The sequence below is a fragment of the Oncorhynchus mykiss genome, chromosome 7 (genome assembly GCF_013265735.2).
Source record: "Oncorhynchus mykiss isolate Arlee chromosome 7, USDA_OmykA_1.1, whole genome shotgun sequence".
Taxonomy (NCBI): Eukaryota; Metazoa; Chordata; class Actinopteri; order Salmoniformes; family Salmonidae; genus Oncorhynchus; species Oncorhynchus mykiss.
The window spans coordinates 89746108-89760272 of record NC_048571.1 but is presented as its reverse complement, the minus strand read 5'-3'; the positions used below and the strand labels follow the sequence as shown (position 1 = coordinate 89760272).

Genomic DNA, 14165 nt, shown 5'->3' with positions numbered 1-14165 from the left:
TGTGTGAAAACCTTGTGAAGACTTACAGAAAACGTTTGACCTCTGTCATTGCCAACAAAGGGTATAAAACAAAGTATTGAGATAAACTTTTGTTATTGACCAAATACTTATTTTCCATCATAATTTGCAAATACATTTATTAAAAAATAAATCTACAATGTGATTTTCTGGATTTTTTTTTCTCATTTTGTTTGTCATAGTTGAAGTGTACCTATGATGAAAATTACAGGCCTCTTTCATCTTTTTAAGTGGGAGAACTTGCACAATTGGTGGCTGACTAAATACTTTTTTGCCCCACTGCACCTAGTTAAATAAAGGTTTTTAAAAAGGTACCCTACAATATGTAGTGATATTAGTTATTTGTCTCCCGAGAAAGATCTAACAGCAGATATTAGACAAGCCAGTTATAGAGGTTGTAGGCCAACTGAGCTGACTGAAGACCGCGGCATAGATGTGGTAAAGAGGTCTACGGAACTCGACCAAAACAATGGAAGTGTCATGGAAACGCGTGGGGTAAAGATCCTGAGTCTCCTCATTGCCCTACAGCAAAATGTGCCTAGATTTAGGCTATTGTTTTAAATGTGTATTTCACACTATGTTGAGGTAAAAAAAAATCTGAGTATAACGCTTGTATGGATGACAACCCCAATACACGTTTATGTCACCATTACCAATCAACTGCATTACAGTGAAAAAGGACTTTGACTACCACAACTGATTTATGTATGCTAACTATGTTAACCAGCTTATACGAACTGGCATTAGCTACTTCTAAACCTGAAAAGGGACAACTTCTACATGTTATGCAGCTAAAACTGCCAAATATGTCCAAATCGGACTTAAGTAACCACATTGTTGGCCTGTTACAATACATAAATCATGGCGGATGAGACAAATATCCACTTTGTTAAATCAGATTTGTTGTATGGGCCAATCTGGTCAATGGAGCATGTTCGTGTATTTACATGATGTGATGAAACGTTGAAACTAAGTGTTTGTTTGTACATCCCCTACATCCCCTCTACTCCGATTTCTATCTATCCCATCCCCTACATCCCCTACATCCCCTCTACTCCGATTTCTATCTATCTATCCCATCCCCTACTTCCCCTCTACTCTGATTTCTATCTATCTATCCCATCCCTACATCCCCTCTACTCCGATGTCTATCTATCCCATCCCCTACATCCCCTACATCCCCTCTACTCCGATTTATATCTATCCCATCCCCTACATCCCCTACATCCCCTCTACTCCGATTTCTATGTATCCCATCCCTACATCCCCTCTACTCCGATTTCTATCTATCCCATCCCTACATCCCCTCTACTCCGATTTCTATCTATCCCATCCCCTACATCCCCTCTACTCCGATTTCTATCTATCCCATCCCCTACATCCCCTACATCCCCTCTACTCCGATTTCTATCTATCCCATCCCCTACATCCCCTCTACTCCGATTTCTATCTATCCCATCCCCTACATCCCCTCTACTCCGATTTCTATCTATCCCATCCCCTACATCCCCTCTACTCCGATTTCTATCTATCCCATCCTCTACATCCCCTACATCCCCTCGACTCCGATTTCTATCTATCCCATCCCCTACATCCCCCCTACTACGATTTCTATCTATCCCATCCCCTACATCCCCTCGACTCCGATTTCTATCCATCCCATCCCCTACATCCCCTACATCCCCTCTACTCCGATTTCTATCTATCTCATCCCCTATATCCCCTCTACTCCGATTTCTATCTATCCCTCTATCCCATCCCCTACATCCCCTCTACTGTGATTTCTATCTATCCCTCTATCCCATCCCCTACATCCCCTCTACTCCGATTTCTATCTATCTCATCCCCTACATCCCCTCGACTCCGATTTCTATCTATCCCATCCCCTACATCCCCTCGACTCCAATTTCTATCTATCCCTCTATCCCATCCCCTACATCCCCTCTACTGTGATTTCTATCTATCCCTCTATCCCATCCCCTACATCCCCTCTACTCCGATTTCTATCTATCCCTCTATCCCATCCCCTACATCCCCTCTACTGTGATTTCTATCTATCCCTCTATCCCATCCCCTACATCCCCTCTACTCCGATTTCTATCTATCCCTCTATCCCATCCCCTACATCCCCTCTACTGTGATTTCTATCTATCCCTCTATCCCATCCCCTACATCCCCTCTACTCCGATTTCTATCTATCCCTCTATCCCATCCCCTATATCCCCTCTACTCCGATTTCTATCTATCCCTCTATCCCATCCTCTACATCCCCTCTACTGTGATTTCTATCTATCCCTCTATCCCATCCCCTACATCCCCTCTACTGTGATTTCTATCTATCCCTCTATCCCATCCCCTACATCCCCTCTACTCCAATTTCAGAGCACTCTTGCCTGAGTCCCAGAACGCAGAATAACTGATTCATTTACGAACGTGCAATACCCATTCAATATGATCATGTCGGCAAAAAAACGTAATTAAATTGTTGCCAGCAGCACTGTTACAGTCACCAACACGATGTATAACATGAAACAGCCTAACAAGCTCTGCGAAGGGGAGTAAAACGGTCAGAGTGAGGTGTTCTCTCATTTGTGTCTGGAAGTGGCTAGCAAGACTTCAGCAAGTGTGATTGACTGCTGTTGTGAGGTCAGAATGCTCGGATCAACCCTACTCCTCTGCCAGAGCGTCTAGTGTGCGCTCTGAACGCTCCGAAAGCGAAACACTCTGAATTTATGAATGGACAATCTAACAACGCTCTGAATTTATTAACGCCCAGAGTGCACTCTGAGCACACTGGTACTCCAGATTGAATTTACAAACACATCCTAAATTGCAAGGTACTTTCGTAGCAAGGCGTTGTGGAAGTGTCTCCTGAAACACAAACACACATGGTTCTTGCTGGCTCTTGCCTCTAAATCCCTAACTGATCAGCTAGATTGTACAGCCAGTTGCAGGTATGACCAAGCTATGCTACAGATGAAGTTGGATGTTTACATACACTTAGGTTAGAGTCATTAAAACTCATTTTTCAACCACTCCACAAGCTATAGTTTTGGCAAGTCGGTTAGGACATCTACTTTGTGCATGACACAAGTAATTTTTCCAAATATTGTTTACAGACTGATTATTTCACTTATAATTCACTGTATCACAATTCCAGTGGGTCAGAAGTTTACATACACCAAGTTGACTGTGCCTCTAAACAGCTTGGAAAATTATGTTATGGCTTTAGAAACTTCTGACAGGCTAACTGACATCATTTGAGTCAATTGGAGGTGTTACCGTGGATGTATTTCAAGGCCTACCTTAAAACTCAGTGCCTCTTTGCTTGACATCATGGAAAAAGAAATCAGCCAAGACTTCAGAAAAAAATTGTAGACCTCCACAATCTGGTTCATCCTTAGGAGAAATTTCCAAACGCCTGAAGGTACCACGTTCATCTGTACAAAACAATAGTATGCAAGTATATACACCATGGGACCACGCAGCCGTCATACCGCTCAGGAAGGAGACGCGTTCTGTCTCCTAGAGAGGAACGTACTTTGGTGTGAACGTGTAAATCTATCCCAGAAAAACAGCAAAGGACCTTGTGAAGATGCTGGAGGAAACGGGTACAAAAGGATCTATATCCACAGTAAAACGAGTCCTATATCGACATAACCTGAAAGGCTGCTCAACAAGGAAGAAGCCACTGCTCCAAAACAGGGGTTGGCAGCATCATGTTGTGGGGGTGCTTTGCTGCAGGAGGGACTGGTGCACTTCACAAAATAGATGGCTTCATGAGGAAGGAGAATTATGTGGATATATTGAAGCAACATCTCATGACATCAAATCGTAAATGGGTCTCCCAAATGGACAATGACCCCAAGCATACTTCCAAAGTTGTGGCAAAATGGCTTCAGGACAACAAAGTCAAGGTATTGGAGTGACTATCACAAAGCCATTTCACATTCTTAAAATAAAGTTGTGATCCTAACTGACCTAAGACAGTGAATTTTTACTAGGATTAAATGTCAGGAATCGTGAAACCTGAGTTTAAATGTATTTGGCTAAGGTGTATGTAAACTTCTGACCTCACCTGTATATTAGCTGTATATTGGCTAAACACAAGGTCAGTAGGCTTTAGCCTACACATAGAACTGAATTAGCTTTCCTCCACCTCAACAAATTAAATGTATTTTTTTTTGAGTTTTTAAATTGCTTAGAAATCAAGCAAATGACCTTCAGGTTATACAAATAAAAAGTCTAAATAAAAGTTCATTGAAATGGCTAGTTGCGGGATGAAGCTAGGACAATCCTTGTCCTGCAAAGAAACATTTTTTTTTTATATATACAAAATGATCAATATCTTACATCCCTACATCAATATATATATCTATATCTTTGTCTATATCTATGTCTATCTATATATATATGTATCTTTATCTATATGTAGTATATATATATCTTTATCTATATCTATATATCTTTATCTATATATATATCTATATATCTTTATCTATATATAGTATATATATATATATATATATTTATCTATATCTATATATATATCTTTATCTATATCTATATATCTTTATCTATATATATATATATATATATTTATGTATATCTATATCTTACTATCTTTACTGTCCATTATTCATATACAGAACCAGTCAAAGGTTTGGACACCTACTCATTCAAGGGTTTTTCTTTATTTTTACTATTTTCTACATTGTAGAATAATTGTGAAGACATCAATACTATAAAATAACACAAATGGAATCATGTAGAAACACGCTCTTGGCATTCTCTCAACCAGCTTCTTGAGGTAGTAACCTGGAATGCATTTCAATGTAGAAAATTGTAAAAATAAAGAAAAACCCTGGAATGTTCAAACTTTTGACTGGAATTATAAAAAATAAAATATTAAATAGGACGATTCTAGTGCAATTATATTCACTCAGAAAAAAATCTCATAATTTGTGAGGAAGATGTTATTATTTTTGATATACACTGTGGATAATGTCTTGACAAGATGATTAAACATAAAAACATTTGTAATTTTGTCATACCTTCAAAAAACTATTAGGCAATCATAATTTAATCAAAAGACACTATTTCCATCATCTCAAGAAAGAAAGTTAGACAACAAAAAAAATCCTCCCTGACAAACTGATGAAAAGGTTGTCCATCTTTAGAACAGGTCTCCTGTTTCTGACGTTTCCATTTTACTTTTTTGTACAACATTGGTTTCGTCTAATAAACCTGGTTCAATGGAAACATCCCCACTTATAGTGCATTCGTAAAAGTATTCAGACCCCTTGACTTTTTCCACATTTTGTTAATCTAAAATTGATACAATAATTTTTTTTCCCCCTCATCAATCTACACATAATTCCCCATAATGACAAAGCAAAAACAGGGTTTTAGAATTTTTTGGAAATGTATTAAAAAAAACAACAGATACCTTATTTCCATAAGTACTCAAACCCTTTGCTATGAGACTCGAAATTGAGCTCAGGTGCATCCTGTTTCCATTGATCAGCCTTGAGATGTTTCTACAACTTGATTGGAGTCCACCTGTAGCAAATTCAATTGATTGGACATGATTTGGAAAGGCACACACCTGTCTATATAAGGTCCCCCACAGTTGACAGTGCATGTCAGAGCAAAAACCAAGCCATGAGGTTGAAGGAATTGTCCATGAAGCTCAGAGACAGGATTGTGTCGAGGCACCGATCTTGGGAAGTGTACCAAAACATTTCTGCAGCATTGAAGGTCTCCAAGAACACAGTGGCCTCCATTAAATGGAAGAAGTTTGGACCTGGAAGACTAGTCAGGATCGAGAGATAGAAGAACGGCGTAAAGTATAGCGAGATCCTTGATGAAAACCTGCTCCAGAGTACCCAGGACCTCAAACTGGGGAGAAGGTTCACCTTCTGACAGAACAACGACCCTAAGCACAAAGTCAAGACAATGTAGAAGTGGCTTCGGGACAAGTCTCTGAATGTCCTTTAGTGGCCCAGCCAGATCCCGGACTTGGAGAGACCTCAAAATATCTGTGTAGCAACGCTCCCCATCCAACCTGACAGAGCTTGAGAGGATCTGCAGAGAAGAATGGGAGAAACTCCCCAAATACAGGTGTGCCGAGCTTGTTGCGTCATACCCAAGAAGACTCGAGGCTGTAATTGCTGCCAAAGGTGCTTCAACAAAGTACTGGGTAAAGGGTCTGAATACTTAAGTAAAGTAAATGTCATATCTCAATTTTTTTTATTTGTAATACATTTTCAAAAACTTCTACAAATCTGTATTTTCTTTGTCATTATGTGGTTTTGTGTGTAGATTGATGAGGGAAAAAACGATTTAATCAATTTTATAATAACGCTGTAATGTAACAAAATCTGGAAAAAGTCAAGGGTTCTGAATACTTTCCAACATAATCTTGGCTGATACTGCTCTATAAACAGAGACCTGAACAGACAGGTTTATATCTTGGCTGATACTGCTCTGTAAACAGAGACCTGAACAGACAGGTTTATATCTTGGCTGATACTGCTCTGTAAACAGAGACCTGAACAGACAGGTTTATATCTTGGCTGATACTGCTCTGTAAACAGAGACCTGAACAGACAGGTTTATATCTTGGCTGATACTGCTCTATAAACAGAGACCTGAACAGACAGGTTTATATCTTGGCTGATACTGCTCTATAAACAGAGACCTGAACAGACAGGTTTATATCTTGGCTGATACTGCTCTGTAAACAGAGACCTGAACAGACAGGTTTATATCTTGGCTGATACTGCTCTGTAAACAGAGACCTGAACAGACAGGTTTATATCTTGGCTGATACTGCTCTGTAAACAGAGACCTGAACAGACAGGTTTATATCTTGGCTGATACTGCTCTGTAAACAGAGACCTGAACAGACAGGTTTATATCTTGGCTGATACTGCTCTGTAAACAGAGACCTGAACAGACAGGTTTATATCTTGGCTGATACTGCTCTGTAAACAGAGACCTGAACAGACAGGTTTATATCTTGGCTGATACTGCTCTATAAACAGAGACCTGAACAGACAGGTTTATATCTTGGCTGATACTGCTCTATAAACAGAGACCTGAACAGACAGGTTTATATCTTGGCTGATACTGCTCTGTAAACAGAGACCTGAACAGACAGGTTTATATCTTGGCTGATACTGCTCTATAAACAGAGACCTGAACAGACAGGTTTATATCTTGGCTGATACTGCTCTGTAAACAGAGACCTGAACAGACAGGTTTATATCTTGGCTGATACTGCTCTGTAAACAGAGACCTGAACAGACAGGTTTATATCTTGGCTGATACTGCTCTGTAAACAGAGACCTGAACAGACAGGTTTATATCTTGGCTGATACTGCTCTGTAAACAGAGACCTGAACAGACAGGTTTATATCTTAGCTGATACTGCTCTGTAAACAGAGACCTGAACAGACAGGTTTATATCTTGGCTGATACTGCTCTGTAAACAGAGACCTGAACAGACAGGTTTATATCTTGGCTGATACTGCTCTATAAACAGAGACCTGAACAGACAGGTTTATATCTTGGCTGATACTGCTCTATAAACAGAGACCTGAACAGACAGGTTCATATCTTGGCTGATACTGCTCTGTAAACAGAGACCTGAACAGACAGGTTTATATCTTGGCTGATACTGCTCTGTAAACAGAGACCTGAACAGACAGGTTTATATCTTGGCTGATACTGCTCTGTAAACAGAGACCTGAACAGACAGGTTTATATCTTGGCTGATACTGCTCTGTAAACAGAGACCTGAACAGACAAGTTTATATCTTGGCTGATACTGCTCTGTAAACAGAGACCTGAACAGACAGGTTTATATCTTGGCTGATACTGCTCTGTAAACAGAGACCTGAACAGACAGGTTTATATCTTGGCTGATACTGCTCTGTAAACAGAGACCTGAACAGACAGGTTTATATCTTGGCTGATACTGCTCTGTAAACAGAGACCTGAACAGACAGGTTTATATCTTGGCTGATACTGCTCTATAAACAGAGACCTGAACAGACAGGTTTATATCTTGTCTGATACTGCTCTGTAAACAGAGACCTGAACAGACAGGTTTATATCTTGGCTGATACTGCTCTGTAAACAGAGACCTGAACAGACAGGTTTATATCTTGGCTGATACTGCTCTGTAAACAGAGACCTGAACAGACAGGTTTATATCTTGGCTGATACTGCTCTGTAAACAGAGACCTGAACAGACAGGTTTATATCTTGGCTGATACTGCTCTATAAACAGAGACCTGAACAGACAGGTTTATATCTTGGCTGATACTGCTCTGTAAACAGAGACCTGAACAGACAGGTTTATATCTTGGCTGATACTGCTCTATAAACAGAGACCTGAACAGACAGGTTCATATCTTGGCTGATACTGCTCTGTAAACAGAGACCTGAACAGACAGGTTCATATCTTGGCTGATACTGCTCTATAAACAGAGACCTGAACAGACAGGTTTATATCTTGGCTGATACTGCTCTGTAAACAGAGACCTGAACAGACAGGTTTATATCTTGGCTGATACTGCTCTGTAAACAGAGACCTGAACAGACAGGTTTATATCTTGGCTGATACTGCTCTATAAACAGAGACCTGAACAGACAGGTTCATATCTTGGCTGATACTGCTCTGTAAACAGAGACCTGAACAGACAGGTTCATATCTTGGCTGATACTGCTCTATAAACAGAGACCTGAACAGACAGGTTTATATCTTGGCTGATACTGCTCTGTAAACAGAGACCTGAACAGACAGGTTTATATCTTGGCTGATACTGCTCTGTAAACAGAGACCTGAACAGACAGGTTTATATCTTGGCTGATACTGCTCTATAAACAGAGACCTGAACAGACAGGTTCATATCTTGGCTGATACTGCTCTGTAAACAGAGACCTGAACAGACAGGTTCATATCTTGGCTGATACTGCTCTATAAACAGAGACCTGAACAGACAGGTTTATATCTTGGCTGATACTGCTCTATAAACAGAGACCTGAACAGACAGGTTTATATCTTGGCTGATACTGCTCTATAAACAGAGACCTGAACAGACAGGTTTATATCTTGGCTGATACTGCTCTATAAACAGAGACCTGAACAGACAGGTTTATATCTTGGCTGATACTGCTCTATAAACAGAGACCTGAACAGACAGGTTTATATCTTGGCTGATACTGCTCTGTAAACAGAGACCTGAACAGACAGGTTTATATCTTGGCTGATACTGCTCTGTAAACAGAGACCTGAACAGACAGGTTTATATCTTGGCTGATACTGCTCTGTAAACAGAGACCTGAACAGACAAGTTTATATCTTGGCTGATACTGCTCTGTAAACAGAGACCTGAACAGACAGGTTTATATCTTGGCTGATACTGCTCTATAAACAGAGACCTGAACAGACAGGTTTATATCTTGTCTGATACTGCTCTATAAACAGAGACCTGAACAGACAGGTTTATATCTTGGCTGATACTGCTCTGTAAACAGAGACCTGAACAGACAGGTTTATATCTTGGCTGATACTGCTCTGTAAACAGAGACCTGAACAGACAGGTTTATATCTTGGCTGATACTGCTCTATAAACAGAGACCTGAACAGACAGGTTTATATCTTGGCTGATACTGCTCTGTAAACAGAGACCTGAACAGACAGGTTTATATCTTGGCTGATACTGCTCTGTAAACAGAGACCTGAACAGACAGGTTTATATCTTGGCTGATACTGCTCTGTAAACAGAGACCTGAACAGACAGGTTTATATCTTGGCTGATACTGCTCTGTAAACAGAGACCTGAACAGACAGGTTTATATCTTGGCTGATACTGCTCTGTAAACAGAGACCTGAACAGACAGGTTTATATCTTGGCTGATACTGCTCTGTAAACAGAGACCTGAACAGACAGGTTTATATCTTGGCTGATACTGCTCTATAAACAGAGACCTGAACAGACAGGTTTATATCTTGGCTGATACTGCTCTGTAAACAGAGACCTGAACAGACAGGTTTATATCTTGGCTGATACTGCTCTGTAAACAGAGACCTGAACAGACAGGTTTATATCTTGGCTGATACTGCTCTATAAACAGAGACCTGAACAGACAGGTTTATATCTTGGCTGATACTGCTCTGTAAACAGAGACCTGAACAGACAGGTTTATATCTTGGCTGATACTGCTCTATAAACAGAGACCTGAACAGACAGGTTTATATCTTGGCTGATACTGCTCTATAAACAGAGACCTGAACAGACAGGTTTATATCTTGGCTGATACTGCTCTGTAAACAGAGACCTGAACAGACAGGTTTATATCTTGGCTGATACTGCTCTGTAAACAGAGACCTGAACAGACAGGTTTATATCTTGGCTGATACTGCTCTGTAAACAGAGACCTGAACAGACAGGTTTATATCTTGGCTGATACTGCTCTGTAAACAGAGACCTGAACAGACAGGTTTATATCTTGGCTGATACTGCTCTATAAACAGAGACCTGAACAGACAGGTTTATATCTTGGCTGATACTGCTCTATAAACAGAGACCTGAACAGACAGGTTTATATCTTGGCTGATACTGCTCTGTAAACAGAGACCTGAACAGACAGGTTTATATCTTGGCTGATACTGCTCTATAAACAGAGACCTGAACAGACAGGTTTATATCTTGGCTGATACTGCTCTGTAAACAGAGACCTGAACAGACAGGTTTATATCTTGGCTGATACTGCTCTATAAACAGAGACCTGAACAGACAGGTTTATATCTTGTCTGATACTGCTCTGTAAACAGAGACCTGAACAGACAGGTTTATATCTTGGCTGATACTGCTCTGTAAACAGAGACCTGAACAGACAGGTTTATATCTTGGCTGATACTGCTCTGTAAACAGAGACCTGAACAGACAGGTTTATATCTTGGCTGATACTGCTCTATAAACAGAGACCTGAACAGACAGGTTTATATCTTGGCTGATACTGCTCTGTAAACAGAGACCTGAACAGACAGGTTTATATCTTGGCTGATACTGCTCTATAAACAGAGACCTGAACAGACAGGTTTATATCTTGGCTGATACTGCTCTGTAAACAGAGACCTGAACAGACAGGTTTATATCTTGGCTGATACTGCTCTATAAACAGAGACCTGAACAGACAGGTTTATATCTTGTCTGATACTGCTCTGTAAACAGAGACCTGAACAGACAGGTTTATATCTTGGCTGATACTGCTCTGTAAACAGAGACCTGAACAGACAGGTTTATATCTTGGCTGATACTGCTCTGTAAACAGAGACCTGAACAGACAGGTTTATATCTTGGCTGATACTGCTCTATAAACAGAGACCTGAACAGACAGGTTTATATCTTGGCTGATACTGCTCTGTAAACAGAGACCTGAACAGACAGGTTTATATCTTGGCTGATACTGCTCTATAAACAGAGACCTGAACAGACAGGTTTATATCTTGGCTGATACTGCTCTGTAAACAGAGACCTGAACAGACAGGTTTATATCTTGGCTGATACTGCTCTATAAACAGAGACCTGAACAGACAGGTTTATATCTTGGCTGATACTGCTCTGTAAACAGAGACCTGAACAGACAGGTTTATATCTTGGCTGATACTGCTCTGTAAACAGAGACCTGAACAGACAGGTTTATATCTTGGCTGATACTGCTCTGTAAACAGAGACCTGAACAGACAGGTTTATATCTTGGCTGATACTGCTCTGTAAACAGAGACCTGAACAGACAGGTTTATATCTTGGCTGATACTGCTCTGTAAACAGAGACCTGAACAGACAGGTTTATATCTTGGCTGATACTGCTCTGTAAACAGAGACCTGAACAGACAGGTTTATATCTTGGCTGATACTGCTCTGTAAACAGAGACCTGGACAGACAGGTTTATATCTTGGCTGATACTGCTCTGTAAACAGAGACCTGAACAGACAGGTTTATATCTTGGCTGATACTGCTCTGTAAACAGAGACCTGAACAGACAGGTTTATATCTTGGCTGATACTGCTCTATAAACAGAGACCTGAACAGACAGGTTTATATCTTGGCTGATACTGCTCTGTAAACAGAGACCTGAACAGACAGGTTTATATCTTGGCTGATACTGCTCTGTAAACAGAGACCTGAACAGACAGGTTTATATCTTGGCTGATACTGCTCTATAAACAGAGACCTGAACAGACAGGTTTATATCTTGGCTGATACTGCTCTATAAACAGATACCTGAACAGACAGGTTTATATCTTGGCTGATACTGCTCTGTAAACAGAGACCTGAACAGACAGGTTTATATCTTGGCTGATACTGCTCTGTAAACAGAGACCTGAACAGACAGGTTTATATCTTGGCTGATACTGCTCTGTAAACAGAGACCTGAACAGACAGGTTTATATCTTGGCTGATACTGCTCTGTAAACAGAGACCTGAACAGACAAGTTTATATCTTGGCTGATACTGCTCTGTAAACAGAGACCTGAACAGACAAGTTTATATCTTGGCTGATACTGCTCTGTAAACAGAGACCTGAACAGACAGGTTTATATCTTGGCTGATACTGCTCTATAAACAGAGACCTGAACAGACAGGTTTACATCTTGGCTGATACTGCTCTATAAACAGAGACCTGAACAGACAGGTTTAGTATTTTATTATCAGCTCTGACTCATGTTTAATAAGGCTGAGGGGCAGAGAGAGATGGCAGAGAGAGGTGGCAGGGGCAGAGAGAGATGGCAGGGGCAGAGAGAGATGGCAGCGGCAGAGAGATGGCAGGGGCAGGGAGAGATGGCAGGGGCAGAGAGATGGCAGGGGCAGGGAGAGATGGGAGGGGCAGAGAGAGATGGCAGGGCAGAGAGAGATGGCAGGCGCAGGGAGAGATGGCAGGGGCAGAGAGAGATGGCAGGGGCAGAGAGAGATGGCAGGAGCAGAGAGAGATGGCAGCGGCAGAGAGATGGCAGGGGCAGGGAGAGATGGCAGGGGCAGAGAGATGGCAGGGGCAGGGAGAGATGGCAGGGGCAGGGAGAGGAATGAGAGTGGGGTGTGAGGGATGAGTGTGGAGGAGAGGGGATGAGAGGTTAGGAGAGGAGAGATGAGGGAAGGAGAGGAATGAGAGGGAGAGGAGAGGAGATGAATGAGAGGGGAGGAAGGGAGAAGAGAGGAGAGGGGAGGAGGGAGAGGAGAGGAAGGAGAGAGAGAGGGAGGGAGGTGGGAGAGGGGAGGAGAGGAATGAAAGGGGAGGAGAGTGGATGAAGGAGAGGGGAGAGGGAGGGAGGGAGGCAAGGAGGGAGGATGAGAGGGAAGTGAATGTACCACTGTGACGTGTGTGTGTGTGTGTGTGTGTGTCCTCTCCTCTCCAGGTGTGCTGCAGTTGTTGTGTGCTGGGTCTGGCTCTACATGCTGAAGGTAGAGGGTGTGATGCCCACCAGTACCTGGGGAACCCCTGTGGTCATGTCCTGCTCACCTGCTGTGAAGTGGAGGGGCTCAGCCCTAACCCTAACCAAACACAGAGGAGGAAGGAGAGGCCCAGACCTACTACCCTGTCTGAGAAAGGTAAATCTCCTCACACCAGACCTACTGCCCTGTCTGAGACAGGTAAATCTCCTCACACCAGAATTACTGCCCTGTCTGAGAAAGGTAAATCACCTCACACCAGACCTACTGCCCTGTCTGAGACAGGTAAATCTCCTCACACCAGAATTACTGCCCTGTCTGAGAAAGGTAAATCACCTCACACCAGAATTACTGCCCTGACTGAGACAGGTAAATCTCCTCACACCAGAATGACAGCCCTGTCTGAGAAAGGTAAATCTCCTCACACCAGACCTACTGCCCTGTCTGAGAAAGGTAAATCACCTCACACCAGACCTACTGCCCTGTCTGAGACAGGTAAATGTCCTCACTCCAGACCTACTGCCCTGTCTGGGACAGGTAAATCACCTCACACCAAACCTACTGCCCTGTCTGAGACAGGTAAATGTCCTCACTCCAGACCTACTGCCCTTTCTGAGAAAGGTAAATCACCTCACACTAGGCTTACTGGGGTTTATTATGGATCCCATAAGTTCCTGCCA

The 14165-nt window shown here is 41.9% G+C and overlaps 1 protein-coding gene across 1 annotated transcript in view; it reads left to right on the top strand.

The window, feature by feature from the left end:
* Window positions 1-14165, top strand: part of LOC110528697 (fibulin-2) — a 127683-nt gene that overhangs the window by 67022 nt on the left and 46496 nt on the right. The window contains exon 6 of the mRNA XM_036984360.1: window positions 13452-13644. Coding sequence (XP_036840255.1) covers window positions 13452-13644 — 193 coding nt within the window. The remainder of the gene's footprint in view (window positions 1-13451; window positions 13645-14165) is intronic.